This window comes from Prionailurus bengalensis, chromosome C1, assembly GCF_016509475.1.
Source record: "Prionailurus bengalensis isolate Pbe53 chromosome C1, Fcat_Pben_1.1_paternal_pri, whole genome shotgun sequence".
NCBI lineage: Eukaryota > Metazoa > Chordata > Mammalia > Carnivora > Felidae > Prionailurus > Prionailurus bengalensis.
The window spans coordinates 140,449,234-140,477,080 of record NC_057345.1 but is presented as its reverse complement, the minus strand read 5'-3'; the positions used below and the strand labels follow the sequence as shown (position 1 = coordinate 140,477,080).

The window sequence follows — 27,847 nt, the reverse complement described above, 5'->3', positions numbered from 1 at the left end:
GCCATTAGGCTTTTCCAGCTGCAGTTAGGCCCCGGACACTCACCTCTGTGCTCTGAAGGGAAAGAGGGAAGAGCAAAGGGGCCAATGGGCTCTCTCTCCAGACCAGCAAAGCGTGGTCTGGTTGCTAACGGTTAGTCTAGAACTGAGCGATGCTGCTCTGTATTCCCATTCTGGTGCGTGTCTGTTTAATTAAAGTTACAAGCCCATACCAGTAAAATTTTGGGTTCCCAACCAGAAAGTTTTCCAGGAACATCCAGATGACATTCCACTCACAGCTTTACACATGCACACAGGAGAACATTTCATGTAGCCATTACTTACATGGACATTAGTGGCCATAGCTTGGCAGATAGCAGCTCACTGGTGGGGTGCAGCAATTGGGAATCAACTAGGCAGTTCAGGAGATGGACCAAGCTTTAGGGCTGGCCCTGATGGGGACAGTCAGCATGAGATCATCAGTGATGGAGTGCGCATGGTATTGTGCACAGGGACTGGCTCTGTGATGTCACCCAAGGGGAGCAGTGCCCCAGCCAGGGTGTGGCAGCAGGAGCCTCTGGTAATGCTATGGAAGTGAGGCTGGGCGAGGCAGGCGGGAGGCCGGGCAGGGGCAGGTAGGAGGCTCTATGGAGCCTATCTGGTCTAGAGCATGGCCTCAGCCAGTGCCTCGGAGAGCATGGGACAGAGGCCAAAAGAAAGCCTTGATAAAACCAGAGGTGCAGGGCTTTGGGCCAAAACCCTGGCTCCAGGAAGTGACTGGAGCCTGAAGGAAGTGAGGCTGCCCAGGTAAGGCCCCATCAGACCACACCTATTGCAGAGAGAAGCAGGGAATGCAGGAAGAGCCCCGGGTTCCAGATCTTCTATCAGCAAACAAACCTACAAAGGCAGGACTGCCACAGTCCAACAGCAAACCAGTTTCCGGCCTATTTGAGTCTGGCACAACATGGGGATCTTCCCTTTCCTCAGAAGGTCATGTCCCTTCCTCATTTGCAAGGCTGCCTTTGCCAGGCTAAGTGCACACTGACGCTTGCCTACCGTCCTCACTGGGGCCTATTCAGCACACACCCGAACTGGCACTCACAGCACTTCCTGTGACGTGAATGGGGGACTTCAGGACCAGAAATGAGCAGGCAGGAAAATGAAGGTTAGACTTCATACCATCTTGGCACAACAGAAACTTTAAAAGCTCTTTGAAACCCGGGGACAGAAAAGATGTAAGAAGTACACCACTGCACACTGAAGCAGATAACAGGGAAAATTATAGATAATACAAATAAGGAACCAATTACCTTTTCGCTCCCGGCCAAATCAACTAGATACAGCTTCCCACTGAGCTTTTTTTCGGTCTCTACATTCTCTTGTTTAATATTGATCAGGAAGATACTGTGACTTCTCGAGCTGTGTTCATTCATATCTGAAAAGGAAAATAGTTTACTGCTCTGCAAAGAACAAGAAGTTTAGGTAGCAAGTTGCTCATCTAAAAAGCACAACAAATCATGCTTAATAGCTCCATTTTTTAAAGTAAGTCCAGCTAATTCTCTAAAAAAAAAATTTAAGTTTAGTTATTTATTTTGAGAGAGAGAGAAGGAGGCAGGGAGGGGCAATGAGAGAGAGAGAGAATCCCAAGCAGGCTCTGCGCTGTCTGCACAGAGCCCGAATAGGGCTTGAACTCACAAATCATGAGATCATGACCTGAGCCAAAATCAAGAGTCAGACGCTTAACTGACTGAGCCACCCAGGTGCCCCAGTACAGTCAATTTTTAAACATATCTAAAACCAGTTTCTTTAAAAACAAACAAAAAAACAACAACAACAAAAAAAAAAACAAACAAACAATGCTTGTTCTAGAAATGAAAGATTTAAAATAACTTCACACGGCTAAGAAATTAAGAATCCTAGTCAGTGATCCAAGATAACAGATTCTCTAGCTTTGTCTGAAGCACCCCCTCCCATGTTCCAACATCTTGCTCCAGCCTGAGCCTTGGCAGCAAAGAGCTCACACCTCCCTCTCCCCTCACCTTAAGTCCCTCACCCTTTATCATTGTGGTTAGTGTTGGAAGTATTCTATCTTTGTCATGTGTGTAAGCCTTGCTTATCAGTACTATCACAAGCTTTCTTAAGGAGGGATTATGATCTTAAGGTTTAAGAGTTATTTTTTTAGTACAGTTCTATAACCCATGCTCGGTGCATAGCATTTCTATATACTAACAATAAACAATCTGAAAAGAAAACAATTCTATTTAAAGTATCAGATTAAATATGCTTCATTAGTGCCAAACACTAGAAATAGAAACATTTTTGGACCCTGGATAGGAGGAGTCTCCTATCCAATATGTAAAGAACAACAAGAATGTGGACAATGATTGGTTCCAACTAGAGTCCAACAAGGAAGGGACTCGGTGTTTTGGAAAATGCTGGTACACCCATGACCTCCATGAGTCTGACATCCAGTCTGACATTCCTATCACATATGCCACTGCCACTCCAGAAATTATAGTCCTTGAATTTGATGGAAAAACAGCAGAGATGTACAGGGGTGGCAAAATATGCCTGATCGATCACTTTAAGCCTTTGTGGACCAGGAATGTGCTCAAGTTTAGACTAGCTCATCTCAGAGCTCTGGGGCTGGCTCCATGGCTGATGGTGGAAATCCCCAATCTGATTCAGAAAAGTGTGATTCAGCATAAAGAAAAATGCAACCAATAAAGGATCAAGCCACTGAGGCAGGACAGAGAGACCTTTAATAGGCTGTGTTCCTGTTTTTTGTGCATTACTCTTACTCATCCAACTGCTTCCCCTCATCCTCCTTCACCAATAATTGTTACTAAGTAGCTGCATCAGGCAATGTTGAAAAAAATAAGCAACAGTATTGCTACTGAATTTCTAAGGCTACCCAAAGAGGGGAAAGACCACGGCTTGGGGAAACCAAAAGGTAATATCTCTCTCTTCCCTTCTCCAGGAAGAATAGGAGGTGCTGATAGTCCTTTTGGTTTCTGGAGATAATGCATGAATAAAAGTTGCTTCCTCTGGCAGCAACAAAACAAAACAAAACTTTCTAGAATATACAGGAAAAAACTAAAGATTCCACAAAAAAATAAGTCAAAACTGATAAATGAATTTGGCAAAGTTGCAAGATACAAAAATAATATGTAAAAATCAGTCACATTTCTATATATTAACAATAAACAATCTGAAAAGAAAATCATTCTATTTAAAGTATCAACAAGAAGAGTAAGGTACTTAGGAGTAAACTTAACCAAGGAAGTAAAAGACTGTATACTAAACACTACACAATGAGGGGCAGCTGCATGGCTCAGTCGGTAGAATATGCAACTCTTGGTCATGGGGTTATAAGTTTGAGCCCGGTTGGGTGTAGACAGTACTTAAAAAAATAAAACCTTTTTTAAAAATTAAAAACAAAACTACAAAATGTAAGAAGACACAAATAAATGGGTCGGAAGACTTCACATAGTGAAGATGTCAATACTACCAAAACCAGTCTAAAGATTTAATATAATCTGTATCAAGATCCTCGTTGTGTTTTTTACAGAAATAGAAAAGTCCATCCTAAAATTCATATGGAATTTCAAGGAACCCCAAATAGCCAAAACAATCTTGAAAAAGAACAAAACTGGAGTTCTCACACTTACTGATTTCAAACTTACTACAAAGCTACAGTAATCAAACAGTGTGGTACTGGTACAAAGGCAAACCTATAGACAGATGAAAGACAGCCCAGAAATAAACCCTCACATAAAGTGGTCAGAAGAATTTACAACAAGAGTGTCGAGATCACATGCAAAAAAATGAAGTTGGACTCTTACCTAGTCCATATATTAACACAAAAAGGATCAAAAACCTACAAGTAAAAGCTAAAATTATAAACCCTTAGAAGAAAACATAAGGGAAATGTTTCATAACACTGAGTTTACCAATGATTTCTTGGCAATAACACCAAAACCTTAAGCAACAACAAGAAAAATAGATAAATTGCACTTTATCAAAATTAAACTTTTATTCATGAAAGGAAGTATCAACAGAATGAAAAGGCAACCCACAGAATGAGAGACAAGATTTGCAAATCGCATATCTGATAAGGAATTTAGATCAAGAATAAGATAAGAGCTCCTATAAATCAACAACAAGAATAAAACAACCTAATTATAAAATGAACAGAGGACCTAAACAGACATTTCCTCAAAGACAATGTACAAATGGCCAATAAACACATGAAAAAATGCCAACCATCACTAAACATTAGTGAAATGCAAATCAAACCACAGTGACCTCACACATCACACCTATTAGCGTGGTTACTGAAAACAAAAATAGCAGCGCCTGGATGACTCAGTCGGTTAAGTGTCCAACTCTTGATCTCAGTTCAGGTCATGATCCTAGAGTTGTGGAATCCAGCCCCGCATTGGGCTCCATGCTGATGGTGGAGACTGCTTAAGATTCTCTCTCTCTCTCTCTCTCTCTCTCTCTCCCTCCCTCCCTCCCTCCCTCTGCCCCTTTCCCCATCTCACTCTAAAATAAATACATACATACAAACATAAATACATCAATAACCTTTAAAAGAAACAAAAATAGCAAGTAAGAAGTAATGGCAAGGATGTGGAGAAATTAAAACTTGCGCACTCTTGTTGGTAGGAATGTAAAATGGTGCAGCTGCATGGAAAATAGCATGGCAGTTCCTTAAACACTTCAAAGTACAATTAACATATGATCCAGCAATTCCAGTTCTGGGTATATGCCCAGAAGAACTGAAAGCAGACACTTGAACAGATACTTATACAGCCACGTTCATAGCAGTATTATTCACAACAGCCAGAAGGTGGAAGCAACACAAGGTCTACACGTCTAACTACGGATGAATGAATAAACAAAATGCAGTATACATGTACAACAGAATATTAGCATTTCAAAAAGAAAGGAAATTCTGACATACGCTACATATTGGATGGACCTTGCAGACGTTATGCTACGTGAAACAAGTCACAGGAGGACCTATGTTACTTCACTTATGTGAGGCAGCTACAGAGGTCGAATCCATTGAGACACAAAGTAGTGTAGTGGTTACCAGGAGTTGGGAAGAGGAAGTGTAGGGAGTTATTGTTCGATGGGCATGGGGTTTAACTTTGGGATGATTAAATTCTGGAAATGGATAGTGGTGATAGTTGTACAACATTGTGAATGGACGTAAGGCTACTGAATTGTACCCATAAAAACGGTTAAAATGGTAAGTTTAATGTTATGCGTATCTTACCAAAATCATTTAAAAACCAGCTTACCAGAATGATAAGAAAACTAGTAATGTTCTAGACCAACAGTTCTGAACCAAGGGGCCAAGATGGATTGTCAAGTATGTCCTGAATAACTCATGACTAACAACAGCTGAAGAAATCAAGTAAATAATTTATCTATAAATGAGAGATACTATTATGATAAGAATATCAGGCTTACATTCTTTCAAGTATATGTGTAAGCAGAAGAGAAATAAGTAGAATTTAACCTACACTGTATACATGTCTAGGCTCACCTATGAAATCTGCCACATATGTAATTATCGTCTGATAGTAGGTCGGGTAAAGAACAGGTTGAGAATTACAGTTCTGGGTTGACAGAATCATAGAGCCTTAGATGGAAGAGACTTAAAGAGGCTTGACCAGCCAACCAACCAATGCCTTAATCTCTTGTATACGTCACAGGGAACTCCTTGCCCCTCTAGGCAGCAGGCTTAACTTGGGGCAGCTATCAGGATCAGAGAGTTCGTGTGGTTGGTCAAAACCTGCCCCCCTGTAGCTTCCACAACCCTGGGTGGTCCACCATTTGGATCATACAAAGCACACTGAGTTTCTTAATGACAGCAACTTGAACATGTTGAGAAATATTACATCGTCCGTATGTCCTCCTCAGACTTTTTTCTTTCTTCCAAGCTAGGAATCCCTAGTTCTCTCAGCTCCTCTTCATCTGAACTCACTCTGGTTTGTCCACATCCCTCCGAATAAGACAGACAGCCACCATCTTTTCATGGAGACTCTGCTGCTCTAACAACTTATGACCACTTCCCCAAGGTGCGTGCAAACACCGAGGAAGGCAATGCAAGAAAAACAAGCTGACCTGAACACGCCTGTGATTAACACAGCCTAGAAAAGTTTTCAATAATGCTCCCAGCTCTTTCTGAGCTCCTCCTGGCTTTCCTTTTCCCTTTTTACACAGGGCAGAAATCTAGTGTGGTTTCTTTCCACACATATGACTGGCCATATAAAATTTGTTCATTTGTAATTTTTTTTAACCTGAACAACAACATGGTTGAAATACATTTAGAAGCTGACTTTTAATCCCCTTGTCTCGGTGGGTTGCTTGTTTTCCCCAGGGTCCAGACAAAGGGTGCTGCCAGGGCCCAGAGAACCTCACCCGCTATTTCCCAGAGTTCCCTGCACAGCAGAAGGCACTGCTTCCCACGATGTGCCTAGATGCACTCAGACTGCACACACCTGTGTGTCTGCATCCAAGCCACTGCTTTACAACTGCCTTCCCCTGAATTATTTCCTTTGGACCTCATAACCCAGCCATCCTGGCGGGTGGGCAGATACTTGTACCCTGACTCACAGGGGAGGGAACAGGACACCAAGCTTACTTGTTACAGCCACATGTCGGTTTGCTTTGCCTTCATCTATCACATCCATGACTTCCTCGGGGCTTGACACAAAGCGCTCGGTGCACCCCTGCAAAAGAGTCAGTTCAGGTTCACCGTTAAAGGACCAGAAAACACCGGTATTTTAAGACAGCTAAACATTTTCCCATTTTTCTCCTAGAGGTGCAGATTAAGAGAAAGGCTCCAGTGTTGATCCCACCACTTTTTCTCCTGCTTCTGGCTTGAATTCTACATGAAAAAGAAGTCTGAGCAAACCTTGGGAAACCCAGAAGTAAACCATAAAAGAAATGCCAGATTTTCCTAGATTTTTAAATACCTGTTCTTACTCAACAGCATGAGTTTCTGTTTCTGAGAAACAGAATAAAGAAAACCAGTGACAGAAAAAGAAATGGATGAAATTTTGCTTCGCCTTCCATTCTAGTCCCCAACTTTAATTAGACACATTCTAGACATAATGCTCTGCTGGGCTTCCCCTAACTACAAAGTATAAGCAATTATCCTCCATATAAAAGCCTCTTCACATGTGAATAATAAATATTTGTTCACTTCTCCAATTCTTACCTTATGTGATTAGACATCCGTGGTATGTTTACAGAGATACAACTGGAGAAATTAAATGTCTATTTTTTTTTTACCAGATGAATATTAAATGTAAGGAACATGATGAAATACCTCCATGCACTTTATAGGTAACGTTGTGAGCATATTACATAATAATTATGATGACAGTGACCAGAGACAAGTCAATTGCATCATCAAGTTTTCCTCATACCTTTACATACGGGACTCTGTTTTTGTCTTCATGAACAGCCAAGTTCGTCTTGGATACTACAGAGATAATAATGATGGCATGCAGAGGAGAGAAGAAAAGTTAAAGACTCAGTATTGGAGGATAAAGAGAAATTGTTACCGAAGACAGGCAAATCTCATGTCTTTGCCATACGCAAGTTTAAGCCTTGGCTGAGAACAAGCAGATAGTGTAAAGACAATAAAAGATCTCTGTATTTTCATTAGTTCCTTAAGCAGAAGTGCTGTGAATCCTTTCAGCCTCCCTGGACCTTAGTTACAGAGCAAATAGAGGACAAGCATTCAGGTTACTCACCATCCAGTAAGTCCCTGATTTTGTCCAAGTAGATCTCAAAATAGGAAACCTAGTTAAAAACAAATGGAGTTTGAAACAGAAATGCCACACTGTATTTAAAAACTATCACTATTAAAACTCATAGAAGGTCTTTGTCATGTATGGCTAAGAAGAGCAAGAAGAGGGGCCACAAAGTGAAGAGTTGGCCGACTCTCCGGGCTCTCCAGCCTCCTGTCGTGTCAGCCTGCTCTGCGGGCCGCTGCCCAGTGCGGCCACTCTCCGTGCTTGACGGCCTCTGTGGTCTTGACTCAGGTGCTCCTTACACTGTGTGCTGGGCATCCACTCACAGAACGACTCTCCTTTTCACCCTATGTGAGCACCAAGCAAACTTCTAGGTAGGACAACAGTTGCAACAGAAACGTCCTTCACGAGCAACTGTCAAAAATCAGTAGGCCTCTCCTCATGTGTGACACTGACACCCTCACCAGACTGGGATGAAACACTCACATGAAGAAGTAGGGACTGGAATAAGGGCACTTTGCTTGGAACTACAAGAACTCAAAGGCAACAGGGAGAGAGCTGCTGATGGTGGCCAGCTTTAGGGAGTCCAGGAAGGGTCCGAACAAAATGTGATTTAATGAAAGACAGACTAGACTGTGAGAGGGAAAGGAAGCCTTCCCATCAATTATTCTCAAACGCCAGCCCAGAACCACCTGCATCAGCATCATCCATCGCCTTTGTTTAAATTGCAGAGTCATGAACCCTATTGTAGTCCTCCTGAATCAGAATCTCCAGGAACAGGTCCCAGGAATCTGCTTCTAATCCCTGGTTAGTTCTTATGTCAGCTGACATCTGAGAACAGCTTTAACTAGATATGCGATCTTGGGGATTTAATTCACATGTAACCGAGACGAGAGGCCTCAGTTTTCCCATCTGTCAAATGAAGCCATTTGGACTCAATGATGTCAAAAATTCTGTCTAGGATTCTGCACTTTTTGTCTACACCTGCCTTCTGCCTCTCAGATCAACTTTTCTTTCTCTCATGTTTATGGGTTTTCTTGAAACCTAAACAAAGGAATGGATAAACAAGTTGTTAAGGAAGAAAAAAGGTGCCAAAATAGTTGTAAAGTTGGAGTGTAACTCTACAGGTGAAACCTCACCCCTGCATCCTAGCTCTGAACCAGTTCTACCTCTGGTTGTGGGAAGTGAAGCTTCCCCAACTCAAGGCTAGTCCTCACCAACTCAGCCCCACTTATTACCTTGTCTGTGTCTCAGCCTGGAGCCTAGTGACTTCCCAGTTTCTCTGAGAGCTGGGGCTTCAAACTCTGGAACCTGTACCTGGCCATCCTCTCCACGTTGCCTGTCTCCCTAACAACCTGAGCCTGCCTGATCATCTGTCAAACTCCCCAGTCACCAAGCCTCGCACATCACAGACAGACCTAGTTGACCTTGGAAAGAATCACTGCTCCTGAAACTTCTTCCTGTGGCTGGAATCCTAGGGTCTGTTTGGCCTCTAATCTTACACATCTCTCATTCAGCCTCCCTGTGGCCAACTCAACCCTGGTTCCAACCCATTCTATTGCATTTCAAGACTGCCTGGCTTTCATTAAGACTTCTGCATCTTTGAGGGGCACCTGGGTGGCTCAGTCAGTTAAGTGTCTGACTTTGGCTCATGGTCTCGTGGTCTGTGAGTTCAAGCTCTACATCGGGCTTTCTGCTGACAGCTCAGAGCCTGGAGCCTGCTTCAAATTCCGTGTCACCCTCTCTCTGCCCCTCCCTTGCTTGCACTCTGTCTCTGTCTCTCTCTCTCAAAAATAAGTAAACATTAAAGAAGATTTTAAAAAAAAAGACTTCTGTATCTTTGAGATGTACACATGTATCCTTATTTCCATAGATTACAGAGAAATTACACTAAAAAGCAGTCATAAATTACATGTCAACAAATATGGCGATTAAAATCCTGTTCACATTTAATATCTTCTTTTACCACAGAAGATACTGGTGCTTGAGTGGGGGGAGGGGGAGTGATTTTGTTATTTTTGTCATTGCAAATGCTTTATGAGACCAGGTGGAAGAAAAATAAATATGCAATTGTTTTGCATTAAGAAATTGCATGTTCAGAAATAATGTTTAAAACCTCTATGGGGCTCACTTTAAGGAACAGATTTTCAATAGTGTTTTAATCAAGCCTCTTTTTCTTGATTAAGCCTGTCACTGCTCAGTTCAAATATGGAACAATCGCTAGCCTTCCCACTTATAATTATGATGTATGAAATAAGTGAGCATAACTACAAATGCAGAACAGAAAGCCAGACTGTAAAATTCAGCCCTGGAGACTTGGGTGTTGTTTCTTCTCTCCTGCTTCATGCTGGGGCTGTTTTTATCTTAATAAGATTCACGCTATTTTGAGGGCAGTAATTGGTTTAACATCTTACTCTGGGATTATCCCATAAGAACCCTACAGTAGTTTAAGGTATTTAAATGCAAACAGCCTTAAAGATGTACTAAGCTCCTAAATCTTGATCCCATCAAAGCAACAGGCTTCTGTATCCTTAGATATAAAGAACCCTGGCAAAGAGGAGAAACCAGCATTAGCCAATAAAGGGAGGAAAAAGATTTATAAAGTAAAAAGACTTGCCAGATCTAATTTATAATGGGGCAAACAGTTGTTGCCTTGTTTTTATATAATTTAGGAAAGGCACATAGCAGAAATAAGTAAGGTGGAAGTTTAACATAATGGAAAGGTGTTGCACTTGGGATTGGTTAGATCAAGAGTCTAATAACCTGATCTGTAACTGCTCCAATAACCTGATATGTAACTATGGCCAGCCAGTGCTGTCTTTAAACTTCAGTTTCTTCATCTCTAAAATGATGGGCCTGCGGGTGCCTGGGTGGCTCCGTCGGTTAAGCGTCCGACTTCAGCTCAGGTCATGATCTCGCGGTCCGTGAGTTCAAGCCCTGCGTCAGGCTCTGTGCTGACAGCTCAGAGACCGGAGCCTGTTTCAGATTCTGTGTCTCCCTCTCTCTGACCCTCCCCCGTTCATGCTCTGTCTCTCTCTGTCTCAAAAATAAATAAACGTTAAAAAAATTTTTTTAAATGATGGGCCTAGTACACTAACCCAGCCTTAAAGAATGGTCAGCCTCTTGGCTCATGTCCTCAGCACCAAGTCTTCTTAGAACTGCCTGTGTCTCTTCCTCACCGCCTGTCCACACCGTCCCCAGTTGCCATGGCAGGAACTCAGCCAGCCATGTGTATCCTGGACAACACTAATCAGAGCTGGGGGCAAGTCCTGCTGTAGGCTAGGCCAAGGAGCCCACTCCCTGGGGAATTAGGAATTGGGAATAAGGAATGTGGAACAGGAGCTACCATGGTCCTTCTCCCCTTACCCATGCACCCCCTGAACAAAGATAAAGCAAGCAGACAGAAATGCAGGGACTGTAACAGGGATAGAGTTTCTTTCGGGGGTGATGAAAATGTTCTGGAATTAGTGATCATAATTGTATAATTTTTGAAATATAGTAAAAACCATTAAATTGTACACTTAGAAAATGAATTTTATGGTGCATGAAATGTATCTCAAGCTTTTTAATTTAAAAAAAAATTTTAAAGGAAAAGCAGGGTCTGGATTCTTACTTTTCTACAACCCCCAAGCCACATGCCTTCACATTTTGTACCTTATAACAGTTTTCTCTAGTTGCTTAAACAAGTGGCTTTCAATCTCTTGCAAATAAAGGAGTTCCAATGAATATACCCCTAATACTCAATGTTACGAATTAACAGCTATAGTTAAGAGATTAAAAATCTCTTTCAATTCAAATTTAAGTCAGAGCAGAGGTTCTGGTTTAAAAAACAAAACAAAACAAAACAAAAAAAAACCCAGGAAGGATAATACCCTTCCCTAATACTTGCTTGTCAAAGTGTGCTTTCCAAAACACTATTCTATCATACCCCAAAAGGAGAAAAATATGTCCACAGTCAAATACGCAGGAAAATGTAATATACTACATGTCCCCTTTGTAGAATTATACTGCATAATAGCATGTTTAACTTGTGATGAATTTAACATTTTTTGACAAAACATTTTTCCAGCTTATTTGGCCACATAAACCTTTTCCCTGGTAACCTACCTATTAATATGAGGGACCTGGAACATACTTTGGGAAATGCTGTCCTCACCCAATCATAGACACATTCTAGTCACATCTCTAGAAATCCACAGGGTAAGTATAGAATTCAGACAACTATCAAAATGATTCCATCCTAAAGAAGGCTTTTACTTTATCTCAATTATTTCCTCAGTATTAACCTGAACCATTAAATAACTATGGCTTTGCCTATGATGGCACATCATCTAAAATACATAAAAATCATCTTTTATGTACACAGAAAAAGAAGAAAGCTAAGAAACATGATTTGGGGCTCAGTTTCTTCTCCTTGGACTTAATCAAGGGCACTTACCTTGATATGAAACTCCAGGTTTTCATCCATGGAATAGATGTGGTCAAAGATGTCGTGCGCGATCCTTGGGATGATCCCCATGAGTTGAGGGTCATGTAGCTTCCCCTAGTGAGTGAAAAAACACAAGCACAGGGAGCTAAAGAGTGCTGGGAAACCTGTCTGAGAGAAGGGACCATATGTGGATGCACAAACAGAACACCATGGAAGAGGGAACACCCATACACGTATGTCTGCTCATTTGGAGGGTCCACCTGACAGGCAAACAGACTGTTAAGTTCATGGAAATAGATCAGCATGTTGCTCTTTTTACCAGCAGTGGGGGGCTTGTTCTGTCCCCAAAAATATTCACTCCTGCTGCCGCTCATGGCAGCAAATGGGTGTATGTGGGTAAGGGTGTGGGTAGAAGGGAGGAGGGCAGGAGGGAGGGAGGAAGACTGACATTATAGGGTGACTATCACATCCCAAAGGTGGTTTTTGTTTTGAAATTTTTACAAACTGATCAGAAGGTACAAGTCCAAGTTAATCTGCGTTAATAAAACCACCTTGAGAGCTGATAGTTTCTTTTATGTCATCATTGCTCAAAAATTTCTCACCTTATTCTAGAAAAACCTTCAGTATCGCTTCACAAACCAATCAAGAAAAGCCATTTCATCGATTTCTTAAAAATCCATAATTCCCAGCCTGAATTGTTCAAGTAATTTTTGGTTCTTTCCTTTCTTTTTCTTTTCTTCTCTTTTTTTTTGGGGGGGGGGTGCTGTTTCTAATACTTAAATCCACTTGTAATATATTCTCTTATTCTTTTACCCCCCTTTTTTCTCTGAGAGAGGTCTAGCCCTCTCTTCCCATGCAGCCAGCGCCCCTAGGAACCCTCCTCCAACCCTAAGGCGGGGTGGTGGGGGGAGGGGGGGGTTGAGGGATATTTTATCTAAGGGGTAATGGGTTAGATGAGTTCTTCTGTGATTTGAACTATTTTACTAAATCCATGTTTAAGATCCAGATTTGCCGCCTCTGAAAACTTTCAAAAAAGATATGCCGTAGTATTTGAAAGCAATTCCTAAAGAAGAGTTCTAGAAGTATTTACAGTGGCAGCCCTAGCAAGGGCTCCCAGAGAGCCTTCCTTACTCCCACGCTCCAAGTTCTATTCTGTTCCATGTTAAACCACCCATCAGTGCACAAACACATAGTCTGCAGGTCTAAAGTAATCATTGGCAATAGTATTCCCAGAGTTTTTCAGACCTTCAGAAAGTTATAAAACTCTGGGAAAAAAAACAAAACAAAACTGGAACTATAAGAAAATCACAAAACCCGTCTTACTCTTCAGTCTCCCAGGGACACCAACAGCCTTCAGCAACACGATGACTCATATTCTTGTTCCAAATCTCCCTGCCACCTGGAAGACCTGCTTTGTTTTCCTCAATCAGATCTTCTTTATCCTTCGGGGATTCACCACATAGCTCCTCTTTGACAGGTTGACTTTCAAGCCAATATTTGAGTTACCAAAAGCAAGAAGTCACATGGACCCTGGCACTAACTCCAGGCCACAAAGCACTTTACATTGTGAATCCTCCTTTGCACACCTGATCCCTAACCTTCCACTCTCTTGAAAGCAAGAGAAAAGCTGACTTTAGATATATCTGTCCTCTGGCAAAGCTCTCTTACCCGGGAAAATGGGTTCTCTCCTGGAATGCCTTCATCTGCTAAGAATCCTATATCATTTGATATCTTTATATTGCTTTTTGTTTGACTGTACAGTCCCTAAAGGCAAGGTGGCCAGTGCATATCTATTTCTTCCCACTTCTTATGATACTTAGTACGGTGTCTACTGCATAGAATTATTGTAGAATATAAATTAAACAGTATACATAAAGTGCTTAGGGACAATAAATGTTAGCATTATATTATTCAGCTCATATTAGGTTCTCATTAAGCAGTCATTGGGGTTTATTTGACCTGAAGAGTCTGAAAATATATTTCTATCCCGGACCATTAACATATATCTTAGGAAAATAGCCCTGAATGACTGAGACACAGAGTTTCTCAAATGTTGGTAATCTTACTTCTCAGAGGCCATCATAAACATCAAACACTGGGCCTTGCATGCTCAGGACTATGAAAATTGCTGGCAGAAATGACCCGGACAGTGAAAGGGGTGCCTGGGTGGCTCAGTAGGTTAAGTGTCTGACTCTTGATTTTGGCTCAGTTTATGATCTCATGGTTCACGGATTCAAGCCCCATGTGGGGCTCAGCTCTGACAGTGTGAAGCCTGCTTGGGATTCTCTCTCCCTTGCTCTCTGCCCCTTCCCCACTCACACTCCCTAGATAAATAAACAAAAACAAACAAACAAATAATTAAGAAATGACACAAGACAGTGAAAACACAGATCTCTTTCCAGTCAAATGTCATGATGCCATTGGGTCAATCCACCTCAGAGAGTCTGAGGAGTGTCCCCCCACGCTCCCCCAGAACCCTTCAATAATCCATCATAGTCCTTTAGCTTCTCCTCAGTGGTTCACAGACAAAGAAGAACGAGTGATAATTCACAAATCATTTATAAATGACTCCAATCTGTTTCTCTAGATACTTTCCCTTTCAAAAGGTTTATCTTCCAATTGATTTCTGGCTCACACAAATATTGACATCCTTTTGTTTGCCTTTGTCAGGGTAAGAACCAAGGCAGAAAAAGGGATGAGTCTGCGACACTCCCTGTTGCTTCCCTGAAGCCCACACCCAAAAACCACATGAGAGGGAAGGACATGTTAATTTGGAGAAGGCATGATAATACCTCCATTCCCATGGTCACGGAAGTGGCACTCAAATATAGCAAAGCTTTAGGGGCTGGGATGCTTGATCTAGCTCATAAGCCCAGGAGTGGTGACAGCTGAGGCTTTATGTTCAGTAAACTGAGCCTGCCAAGACAGTGTGTGTGTGTGTGTGTGTGTGTGTGTGTGTGTGTGTGTGAGAGAGAGAGAGAGAGAGAGAGAGAGAGAGAGAGATGTAGTGCGTGGGTGTGAGTGGTGTTGAGAGGGTGTTGATGTGTGTGGTGTATGTATATAAGATGAAAGGGTGCTCAATAAAGGTCTTCACTCTTTCTTCAAATAAAATACACAAACACACAAATAGTCACCTCAGGTGATAAAAGGTGGTAAAAAGCAGAGAGCTATAGAAATTCAGAGAACAGAGAGTCCTTTCCAGCTGTGGTGATATGAGATGGCTTCCCTGAGGGACACCAAATCTTGAGAGATGGAGATCAGGATGGGCAAGAAGCAGGAAGATGAGATGAGAGGAATGCAACAGAGGCATAGGAACTGAGAAACAATAACCCATTAAGAGAGCCATGACAAGTTCAGTTGGCTGGAGGATCAGGGATGGACGTGAGCAGCAAAGGAATGTCCCGCTTCACCATCTTTCTTCTCCCAGAAAACACAAAGAACATTTGTATACTTGTATCCTACATAATCCTCTTCCAAAACTTCTCCCACTTCTGAATGTGGCCTTCTTGGAACATGTGTGAAAGAAGAAACCAGACCCAGGCCACTGGCCGCAGAACAAGACTCCCTTTGTTCTAGCCCCAGTTGCCTTCTCAACCTCCCAAGCAGGATGGTTTCCTGAAACACTTAAGATGGGAAAGCAGGCAGCCCGGCCCGGCAGCTCACACGAGCGCCAATGCACTCGGACAGGCTCATTAAAAATCACTCGGCTGGCTCAGCTCAGCAGTGGGGTGGCCTGCACCATTCCACGGGCTCCCGGTGCCCTTGTGGGCAGAAGGAAAAACAGCGTGTCTCCATCTGTCTAAATCGGTGCTGAAGAGGGACACAAAGCAAGGCACGGGGCCCAGAGAAGCCCTCCCGGGCAACACACACTGAACGAAGGTCCAGCCCTCCCTTCCCCTGGATAGCCAGCACCGCCAGCAGACCTCCCTCACCCCAGCCCTAGAAGCACCGGCTGCACCTGCCCTGGGCCCAGTGCACCACGGTGCCCTACCAAGCCTGGCATCAGCACTGTCAAGTGTTTCCTATTTTTACTGAAAATCCGCCTTAAATGCTCCATCTTCAGAAGCTAATCTTTCCAATTTTATGTAGGCTTATCTGTTTGTTCTCCTCAATAGAAAGTAATGGAATCACCACTGGATGTCAGACCAAAAATGAGGGGATTAAAATGAAAAACAGCTTTAAAATGTGACAGCTCTGTCCATTCAGGGAGTTAACATCCCCTTCCAAAAGCCTTTGAAAGATCACAATGTATAATTCCGAATACATAAAATCCTTTCAGATGGTGCAAGCCCTGCAGGGTTGTTTTTTTTTTTTTTTTTTTTAATTTAATTGCATTCCAGGGTCCTGGATTTCTTGGTCTCCCACAGTCTCTATGACTTCGGCTCGGGGCTTCTCCTTTCCTCTGTTTTCCTCTAAAGTATCCCCTACCGTCTTTCCAATCTATAATCACCCTACAGAAAGAACGAAACTAAGTGTCTGTGGGGGCAGGGGGATGCTGGGAAAGGGCTCCCATCTGCCCCACCCCGTCCTCCCGTGGACACAAACATGTGATATTCAGAAGTCACAATAAAGAAAAGCAACCCCTTACAATCAACCTGTTAAAACCGACGAGGATGAAAAGGCTACAGAACTTAGGCAGCTATGAGAGGAACCCGCACAGAAGCCAGTTCCCTTTAGGGGGCCATGGGTCCCTCTGGGCCCACAGCAGTGCTGCAGGCCTTGTAAGGTTCACGCTGTGAGACAGAGGGCTCCAGATGCTCTCATCTAACACAACATCTCCGATTTTGGTTTTAAAGAGCTAGCATACCTCTTTGCCATCTCCTCACACCCACCGATTCCCCCCGCACACAACACAAACTAAGATTTTACTCTGGGGACAGGTCTCTCCTTTGATGGTTTACAATTTAAATTTCTGACATTTAGCAAATATCTTGTATTTCCCAAAGATGAATTAATTTGAAAGCCAAAAAGGTCATTCTTGTAAACATTCCCTATGATTGGGGGTGGGGGGGGGGGAGTTCTAAATATTGCACTTTTATTGTTGTTTTATATACCATTTGGTAATTTTCCAAAAACCTGGAGACTGATGGATACCATCATGAGATGCTCTCTCTCTCTCTCTCTCTCTCTCTCTCTCTCTCATGCCTTATGAAGGAGCTATTGTCACAGCTACTGGGAAGGCTGGCACTTAGGAAATCTGTAACTGCAACTTTTCTGGTACCTAGAAGATCAAGGGTCTGGGGCTCAGCAAGAGAGGCAGGCGAGGGGCTGGCCATGCCCGCGTCTCACTGCAGGAGAACATGAGGTGCAAGAAGACAGGGGGCCAAGGCTCAGGTGTCAGGCGACAGTCCTACTCTGTGCAGAAGCAGTGGCAAATAAACCTGATGCCTCCTTTAATCTCTGCAATCTCTGAACCACTGTCCATTGCAAAATGGGTGAACGTAAGTCAACACCACGGAAACGAGATCCCCCAGAGTCCGATGCACACTTGAAATCGGTGTGAGCAGAACATCAGAGCCTCAAGGCTTTTTGCCTCAGGCCTTTGAAATCTCCTCTTCAATAGGAATGATTCATAAGCTAAACCGATTCTGCAGCGGCTGGCCAGCCGGCCGGCTCACTCAGAGACATTCCCAGGAGGGTACCGTACATGAAAATCCTAAGCTTGAAGGATCAAGGATTCATCTTACCCTGCTGCTTGTAAGCTGAATTCCCCAAACTTCCTCTGCACAGTTTCTTGTAACAACCACTCTTCTACCTCTCCTCACCTGTCAAGGGAGCCTTTTAAAGAATTATCCGCCCTGAAGGGCTTACAGGAGTCCGTGGCAAAAAGCAGGAACAGAAGACGCAAAGGGGGCCAATTTTGTCCGCAGACGTGCCTTGTCTGGAGCACAGCCTGGAGCCGCAGACCTCCACCGCCAACAATTTGCACTGGGGTCACACCTTTGAGAGCTCACAGGGGCAGGTGTGTAAGTTAATGACAGAGGATGCTGCACGTACATTCATACTCTCTTGCAGTGTGCAGGGATGGGGCCAGTGTGGACTGGACAGGGCATGAGGGTATCAATTCAACAACTATTTTATGGAACCCCTCCCAGGTGACAGTTGCTGTTTCACACAGTGGAAATGTCAATAAACAGGCAAACAAGACAATGAAGAGCTCTGCTCTAGTGAAGTTTACACTTTATATTAGGTTGAAATTTCATTCAGGGTCATAGAATCTTCATAAGTAATCTCTGCACCCCTACACCCCACGTGGGGCTCGAACCCACAACCCCAAGATCAAGAGTCCCACACTCCACTGACTGAGCCAGCCATGTGCCCCAGGATCTTCAGAATTTTCAACCAGATTTAGAAACTTAGAATTATGTGAAATCATCCCATTTTAAACACTGCCTGCAATTTTAAAATATGTATAGTAATAATAAATTTTATATAATGTAAAACAGGCTGTATAGTCCAAACAAAAATATACCTGTGGGCTGAATTTGGTCCACAAGCCAACTTCTTTAAGTCTCTGACATACAGTTCTTCTGAGGAGACTCACCTCCCCAGAGTAGCCCCACTCCTTTAAACCCTTAGGGACTTTCGCAACAGACTTTCTCAGTGAGATTAGGGCCACAGGCCCTAGGATACTCACACCACTGTTCAGCTTGTTGATGATTCTTTTCTAATAGAATTTACTACTTCCATTTTGAGAGAGCTACCAACAAAGGATTTTTTAAAAATTCTGAACTCCTGAGATTTTATTACTCACCATTATTTTAAAACTCCACGGAGACAAAATAAATCGGTCAAACGTGACCAGCCCCTTAGCCATCTGCCTTGCATAGCCAAGGGGCCACACGCACCTGAATTTGGCCAGCCACACAGAGGCTGCCATCACAGCATGCTGCCATCTTACCTCCATGGTGTGTGTTTTTCCTGATGAAGTCTGTCCATATGCAAAAATCGTCCCGTTATAACCTTCAAGGACATCTGCAAGCAAGAAAAGAAATTAAAATTAACTCATTACTTTGATCATATGCTAGTGTTGGTTCCATATTTTAAAATTACATTTTCCAAATGGCCCATCTCATTTTTCACACAAACGATGTCTTTCAGCTCCATTTGCATTTTAAGTAGAATTGTGAGATAAAAGCATAAATGAAGGCCTCCACTGTTCCACAAATAAAAAGAAATATACTCACATTCCTACACTACATATTAATGAAAAAGAAGGCAGACACCCTTTCTCCCAGTAACATCAACATTAAAACAGATTATCGAGCAGTACACTCTCTTTTAGTTGAGAGATACTTGAGTTTTCTTCTCTAAGTTGATCTCCTGAGACCAGTCAGAGGAAGAAAAACATTATCAGGGTCCTGAGTCTCTGGAATGAAGTGTAGAATAGAATTTCTTTGCTAAAGATCTGATTTGGGTCAGTTTAAACACTGGCCCAGGCGAGCTTCTTAGGAAGGTTTCTCAGGAAGGCTGCACGGAGCCCCTTCAGAACCGAGCAAGTCCTAAGCCTGGGAGGACAGGCCCCCCCACTCTGTAATCCTGGCCACATGGTGACAATCCAATCAGCCCAGAAACCACCGGGGCCCTGACTCAAAGTTCATGCCTCTGTTATTTCAGTGACTGCTAGCAGGCCGTCCCAGGCCCATCAGCATCAGGAATTTCTTTTAATTACACAATGAGCATACTGTGCAAACCTCCACACAGGGCAGGCCAGCCTCCATTTCGCACAGGGACAAGGGGAGGCGTGCAGACAGAGGCTGCTTTGCACTGCAGATTATCTGTGGGAATTCTTTCAAAGCAGCAGAGGTGATTAAAATATATTTCCCTCAACCCTCCCTCATCCACATCAACATCACCAGAAGGGAAATAGTACATAATTAATATCATTGACCCAACATCTCTACGTAAGAGGAGGAAGTCTCATTCCTGAAAGGACAGTGGGGGCAACAAGAGGAACCCCCTAATGAGGTGTCCTTTTTCAGGGCTATGTACAAAATCATCACTCCAGGCCATCAGCTCCATTTATTTCAGGCCCTAGGTAGGTTGGTTATTTTGTGTTTTGGGCCTCTCTGAATTCTATAATGTCAGTTAATATTTGTTGTTTGGTTAGCTTTTCTAAAAAAATTTTCAATACACATTTTATTGATCTGAGGTTACTGGAGGGTGAACTGAGATCAGAACAGAAAGTGGGATTTTCCTTTAGGAAGCTAAAAAAAAAAAAGAGAGAGAAAGTAAGCAGATTTTTTTTTAATTCTAGCAGCCCTTAAGAGTTTGTGTCAAGCTATATTGAGAGAGAGAGAGAGAGAGAGAGAGAGAGAGAGAGAGAGAGAATGTTCACACATATCAAACTTCTAACTTCTGGTAATGGTTTCCTTGGTAACAGGAGAAGCAGAAACTTAAAGACTACAATGTACGGGCTGGAGGTTCAAGCTTCAGTTTTCACAAAAATGTCAACTTGCTCAGAGAAAAGATTCAGGGTGGAAAGCCTTTATAGGACCATGAATGTGATGTGCTTTGAGGGGCACAAGAGGTTACCACCCTGCAGCTGGACTTTTAACATTCTATATTCATGGCATAAACAACTCCAGGCCACTGGAATGCCAGCCATAATCACAGCACTAAAGTTTCTATTTATTAGAAATTAAATATCTGTCGCTGAACTGCAAGGGCTTCCTTACCTGAAGCCCCCGTGCGGGAAGCGCTCTGGGACCTTCCAGCCCAGGCTGTAGGGCAGGGGTGAGGAGGCCGAAGCCAAGTGTCCAGCTCCCTCTGCTCCTCCTAATAGGCCTGCTGGCCACCCTACAGGTGCATACGCTCGCAGGAGGAGGCTCTGGACAACATCCACACGGTAAAGAAAGCTCAGTTCAGCCTGAGCCTCACTGACAGAAGAAAGCCCAGCACATGCTTCTGCCTCTGCCAGGAAGCAGTGGGGCCGGGGCACCTGAATTCGGCTCCTCTGGCCAGGGCCCACCCCTCCAACTCCAACCTCCCCAACCAGAAGGTACAATCCTATTAGCTCCTGGTTGGCTGCTGCTCCCCAAAGTCCTGCGGGGTAAAGCCTGGGACATGTAGACGAAAACAAGCACTCATAGAGAGCACCACTTCCTCCGGAGCAGGGAGCTGAGGAGCAACTGAGACCCCACTGGGAGAGTCCTTGACCGTTGGTTGCTGCTTTTAAACATGGAGTGCAATTACTGTTGTTATTATTATTTTAAGTAAAAGGGAGCACATAAAACCCCATCAAAACAAACTCTGCTTGACCTTTAAAGTACTATATACAATCATGTTACAATTAATTCATTGTTGGAGAACTATCTCTAGTGTTCAAGGATGAACAGACCTGATGTCCTCTATCAACGCAATTGTGAATTAAATTTTAAAATTTTAAAAGAAACTTTAAAAGAAAAGGAAAAGCTCTTCGAATGCAGTGTTCCCTATTTTCTTCCAAACTCCAAGTCTAGGGGGTCAGTTTGTTGACTTCGGCAGGAGGGGAGAGGAGAGGAGAGGAGAGGCAGAAGGGGAAGGAGAGGAGAGGCAGGAGGGGAAGTGACAGTGCATCTGGGTGCACCCGCCAAGGAAAGCAGAATGGGAGAGTAGGTCTGTGCTCAGCGCCACACTGAGCCACGCAACCACCCCCACCCGACCCGAGCAGAAACAGCCCACAAAAAGGCACTTTCATCACGTTGAATGACAGTTCCTGGGCCCGAGGAAAGCATTTGTTTCAGAGCCTCTCTCGTAACAGAATGACTATTTCTGTGCGCCAGCCGCAGAGCCAGGAATCAGTTCAGCCAGACAGAACCTTGCTTTGTGACAGGCTCTGGCGTGATGTGATCTCAGCTCACACCACAAAGCCAGTGGCACCCACAAGCACACAACACATCCATCCGGCAGCAAAGCAAATCCAAAGAGAGATTCCACTGCAGGTGGGAAGAGCCTTCTCACCTCCAGAGAGGAGGGAGGAGAGGAGTGGGATCCTTGAAAATACTTCTTGCCTCTTTTGCCGTAGACTTCAGAAGCCAGTTTTCCGCCCCAGGTTTTTGCTAGTTCTGAGTCCAGACCTTGCTAGAACAGAAGAGTCTGTTCCACTACGGGGTAAGAATTTGGTGAAGATGTAATCATGTAAGTTCCTGAGAAGGCTGTCATGGCCTCCTACCAGCTCCCCATGTGAAATGGTGGCCTGTCAGTGGCCAGGGTCTCTGGCAATATTGGCTGACAGGTAGGTCATCACTGCCTCTGAATCCTACGGCTCCCGCTGACCAGTCAAGCTACTCAGGTAAGTCGCATGCCCAGAGCACATAGAGGCAGCCCTGCTAAACACTACTGGCAAACCATAACGCTGGGCCCAGCCAGTCTGAAGGGAAGGGCACCGTTACATCTTCAGAATGGAAATGCATCTCACTGTTGGAAGACAGGCAGGGCCAACCCGAGGCTCTGGAACCACAATCTCTATTCCTTCCCCCTCTCCCTCCTCCCCTCCCCCCTCCCTTCTCCCATACCCATTTCTAATCCTGTCCTTCTGCAGTGCTTGGTTAATAGTCCATATGGCCTGATACAAAAGTAACAACTCATAAATTGCTATTAAATGCTCATTATGAGCTCACCAGAAAAGTAGGGACAGGATAGTGTAGAAAAATCCAAGGAAGTCAGACAAGCTCAGGCTTAAGTTCCAGCCCCACCACCCCCTAACTGACCTGGCCAAGTTATTTGACCTCAACCTCCTCTTTAGTACAACAGGAATAATAATGCTCACACCTCATAAAATTGTTGAGGTTTAAAATACAATAACATATGCAAAGTACATACAGCGTGCCTGACAGATAAGAGTAGCCAAAAAAATCTATTTCTTCTTAAGAGCCATACATAATAATAATACAGATCTTATAATATCCTGAGCTTAAAACTCTTCAATGAGTCCACATTGCCTGAAGGATAAAGCCCATCCATTTCTACCAAACTCTAATCCAGCCTAACTTTTTAAGTACCATCCCCCAGGTACCCTGCAATACTAAATTACCCAAACATGCCATATAATTTCTCTTTATGCTTTTCCTATTCCTTCTGCTTGTACACCTCTGCTATATTCTACAGTCTTTAGGACACAACTTTTCCAAGAAGCCTTCCTTAACTCTCCAATCCTTATCCCCACTCACCAAAGTCAGTCTCAAGTGACTTTCTTCTGTGCTCCCACAGCATTTTGCACACAGCCATCTTAAAGCACGTACTACCCATGGGTATGACAACTATGGATGCACGTGTCTCTTTACCTATACTTAAAGCTTCTCACAGACAGTCTTATATATCTTGGCGACTCTAGTCCCTAGCAGTGGTTATACCACATGGTAAATACTTGATATCCTTGCATGAAGGAATGAGTAAAAGAAATAATTAAATGAATGAAGCTAAAGAAACTAGGTCTAGCAAACAAGAAACCACCTTCTCTAGCCCTGGACAGTCTACATTTAGTTAATTTGAAAGGCAATTGCCCAGAATGACTTCTGTAGACTGGGACATAGTTACCCGTACTTTGATAATAGCATCCAGTAACCATGGTTTTTAATTCCTAGGGTCCACAGAAACCTTCCTATTCACCATGTTGGTAATCACAAATCCTATAAGCTCTTCTGGAAGAAACAGAGGAGAATCCTACGTACTGTTTCAGACAACATTTTGATTAACAGACACCAGACAAAGATGGGGGCGTGGGAGATACCAGAATTCTACAATCAAATGTTTGAAATATGTTTTTAAAAAACTAGTGAAGTTGAAGGGAATCAAAAACCCAAGAGAGAATAAAGCCATCCAGTTAAAAGGAGTCTTCCTGATCTCAAAAACATTAAGGGTTCAGAGACACTTGAAAGGAAAGCTCATGGGTCTACTACATTATCATGAATCATGGGGGCTGTGGTGACCTTCAGAAGTTATCTGATTGAATTCCTGGCCTCTAGAAAAAGAGGCCCCTACAATACCACCTTCCTTTCCTGATTTCAATAGGCTTTGTCAAGGCAAAAAAGACCTCAGTTGTACCTAGTAACCATTCCATGGAGTTCTTTCTCATATATCTTTGTTTTACCTTGATGATGAGGAAACAACATGGCCACTTCCCCTCACACTAGTTTCACTGGATATTTTAAAAAGTTAAATCAGGTCTTCATCATCCCCTAATAACTTCCTTTCAAGGGAGAATAAGGCACTCTTAGCTGTTACAAAATGAGTATGCTCACATCATATTTGTAGTGCCTGAAGAATATGTGTTTATCATATCATGTCAGAGCCTAATTTTACCTAAATGGTTTTCTTTGTGGCTCACCATATACTGGGCCTCAAGTTATCCAATTAGGTCATGTCTTCATGAGAACTTTCTAAGGATTGCCTATTTCTGACATTTCATACCATAAAAAAACCCAAACACTGAAAGAGACTCAACTTCTCTAGTAATGAAGAATGAAAGATGATGATGATTATTTGTTAATCACAGGATTTTTAAAGATGGAATGCATCCATCTCTAATCAGAACATCAACTCAGAGATGCGTTTAAATTGACCTCATGCTTAGCACAGCATACGGTAAATACTAGTTGGTTCTGATAATGAAAGGGGAGAGAAAAGGAAGTTATGGCTCACATGTGATTAATTTTACTTCCACAAAAATAAGTAAGAGTCTGATAATGGAGAGGAAGGAGGACAGAGTAGGAGCAAACTAGAGCTACACACTCCAGAGAGAGAGAGAAAACAGTTTTAGACAGGAAGAGATGAAAAACAATAGAAGCAGAGAGAAAACAAAAATTACCATCAGACACAGCCCTATAGTAGTAATTCAAGAAGAGCCTAAATTCAGGCATGTTTTTTTTTTCTCTTCTGTTTTCTATAATGATCTTACTGTGAAGACCTTCAAAATTAATTGATGTCTGCAACAAGAATGTGAATAACCATACACCTCAGCGAGGAACATACTGACTGACTCTCCCACGCAGGTGCCCAGGGTCAGAACCAATCTAACAGATGTACCCAGGGCTGGCTTGCATGAATTTCAGACAGGTTACTCAGCTCAGCTTCCAAAAACAAGCACATCTTGCATGACAAGGTGCTTTTTGAATTTTGATTTTGCTTTTTACTCTTTAAATCTAGAGCTACCTATAAAGGTGGCAACATCAGCACATTTGGAAGCACAGCTGCCATAGCACTCAGACTAGAAGGTAAAGATTTAAAGATGAAAAGCAAAGAAGCAGGAGATGCCCCTCAGCTCTGTCCAGATGGCGAACTCTCCCAAGGCAAGCTCCAGCCCGCCCGATGTGAAAGGGCAAGGTAGAGCAACGTGTAAATTGGTTCGTCTCCCTGCTGTTAAATCCTTCAGGGCCAAGGCCAGTCCCAGAGAAAAGGGCTGATCTCTAAGACAATTTTAGGCTTCAGGCTATCTATTTGGAGGAACAAATGTTGGTATCTGGGTGGAAAAGTTGAAAGTGGGTTAGACCAAAGTATATTTAAGGAATGCTGAGTAGCAAAAACAGCTCAATAACCAACAAGGTAATGTGATTTTATGATGCTGTAGAGAACTCCTTGATGCCCAAGAATTTTCCATGTTTAAGGCTTCTCCCTGAAGACATAGATGCACAAAATACTTCAGCCAAAAATATACAAATGGAGCATCAGAAATATCTATTTTTGTCTCCTTCAAAGCAGAAAGGAGGCCTTATACCTACAGCAGTACTTTAAAACCTTTACAGAAATAGTGTGACCATAGCTTTTAAGCTTCTAGGTAGCAGAATAACTCTGCCAAAAAGGTGGCAAAAGAAATAAAGACATTTCCTTGGCAAGGAGATATGGAGAGGTTAAAGAACTTGCCTGACATCATAGCAAATCAGGACCAGAGCTCGGGCTATAATTCAGTGTTTCCAATTAGTAGGCCTCTGCTTATAGTCAAGGCACATTGATTCCTAGGCTGCAAATATCACTTAATGTTTTCAATTACTCTGAAAGGCCCAGGAGGAAATAAAGAAACAGCACTTACCTTTGACAATTTGCTTTGCACACGCATTGTAAACCTGCTCTTGGGTCGTGCTGGGAGGCAGCACTCTGTCGAAGACATATGGCTTCCCTTGCTAAAAAAGAAAGACGAAAGGAAAGGGCACACATTAGAAGTTTAGGAATAAAAAGCACTAATAGCAGTTAGACCACAGGCACTAAATCACAAACCCTATCCTTGAAGGCAGTTCCGTACGAGACTATGGAATTATTACAGTGTGAACCACACATACAATGTGTGTATGTGTAATGCATGTTGAGAATTCGAGAAAGAAAAAAGGTGTGTTTTTTTTTAACTTGAAACACTTTTTCTGATGAAAAGCAGGTTGATACTTCATTCATTCATCTGAACAAATATTTACCTATTGAGAGCTTCTTCTGAACCAGGACTAGACTAGAGTCTACCCAAATCAGAAAACAGTCCTGCCTGTAAAGCGCTCAATCAAGGGTGGCAGATAGCTGATAAACAAGAAAGCAAACACCTGGGAAACCACAAAATGCCTAGGTACAAAATAATGAGACAGAGGGGACAAGAGAGAGAGCAAAGCAGATCTTCCTGAAGAAATGCCAGTTAAGTGGATCTTTAAAGGATCAGAAAGATTGAGGCATGTGAAGAGCCATGGAACAACATACCAGACAGAGCACAGGGTGGAGCAGGCAGGAAGGGGCCTGGAGTGTTCGAGGCACTGGAGTGTGGTACAAAAGGAGAGAACGGAAATCAGGAGCCAGTCCATGCAGGGGACTGTTTGCCAAGGTAATGGGCTTGGCTTGTATTCAATGGGAAGATGACATGATCAGATTTAAGAAGCTGCTCTTAATAGCAAGTTATTATTGCTTTGCATCCCAAAGAATTCTAGTGTTTTCTTCATATGTATAAGTGATGCCTTAACTGGGTAGAGCTTTTCTAGTCACAGGGCACCCTTCTGTACAGTACATCAAATGATTTCCCCAGGTGCAGGTTTTTGGGGTCTGGTCTGAGACGACGCAGCACACTACTCAAGGAGGTAAGTGTCAGAAGGAAAGGAAAGAAGTTCTGCCCTGAGACTGAACGAGCCCTGACCCCGGACCACTCAACATTCACCAGGGAGTCACTGGACACTCACATGCCAGTGACTGAGGAGTGGGGAAGCTAGTGGCTAAGAAGACACAGCCTCCTCCTGGGGAGAACCTTCTTCCCACCATCACCGCCCAGGCAAGGGGTGGCCCTCCCCCTGCCCTTTCCCACAGCATGATCTACCCATGTAGATCTTCATGTCCCACGTGGTGGAAGGGAGGGCAGGAGAAGGGAAGGAGGGAGGGGAGCTCAGAGTCTCCTTCACTCCCACCCTGTACCTCCTACGTGTGGCTTGGACACCAGGAACCTTTACCCCAGGACAGTCCAGTGCCTCAAAAAGATAACTGCTCATGAGAGACTCAAGGACAAGGCTTGTTACATCCTGTAACCTTCACACAAAAGTTTACAGCTGCCAGCTGGCTTAGCATTGTACTCTTTTACGACCATGGGTAGTACTACACATAGGTAAGGTCCTATGCTTCAGGCGTTATGCTTGAGCTTTTAGTCTTTGAAACTGGAATTGAGTCAACCAGGTAAATGAGCTACCTCCTGTTTGGTCTTAGAAGAAATGGAGAATTTTGAGGTGCC

The 27,847-nt window shown here is 43.2% G+C and overlaps 1 protein-coding gene and 1 long non-coding RNA gene across 2 annotated transcripts in view; one reads left to right on the top strand and one right to left on the bottom strand.

Moving 5' to 3' along the window:
- Positions 1 to 27,847, bottom strand: part of KIF5C (kinesin family member 5C) — a 164,562-nt gene that overhangs the window by 85,660 nt on the left and 51,055 nt on the right. The window contains exons 2-8 of the mRNA XM_043576656.1: positions 26,192 to 26,282; positions 19,088 to 19,161; positions 12,196 to 12,300; positions 7,758 to 7,806; positions 7,428 to 7,483; positions 6,638 to 6,725; positions 1,287 to 1,411 (exon numbers count right to left, since the gene is read on the bottom strand). Coding sequence (XP_043432591.1) covers positions 1,287 to 1,411; positions 6,638 to 6,725; positions 7,428 to 7,483; positions 7,758 to 7,806; positions 12,196 to 12,300; positions 19,088 to 19,161; positions 26,192 to 26,282 — 588 coding nt within the window. The remainder of the gene's footprint in view (positions 1 to 1,286; positions 1,412 to 6,637; positions 6,726 to 7,427; positions 7,484 to 7,757; positions 7,807 to 12,195; positions 12,301 to 19,087; positions 19,162 to 26,191; positions 26,283 to 27,847) is intronic.
- On the top strand, positions 373 to 7,418 carry LOC122481321. Its single transcript, XR_006296823.1, has 3 exons — positions 373 to 783; positions 5,938 to 6,071; positions 6,816 to 7,418. It is a non-coding gene; the product is annotated as an uncharacterized LOC122481321 (long non-coding RNA).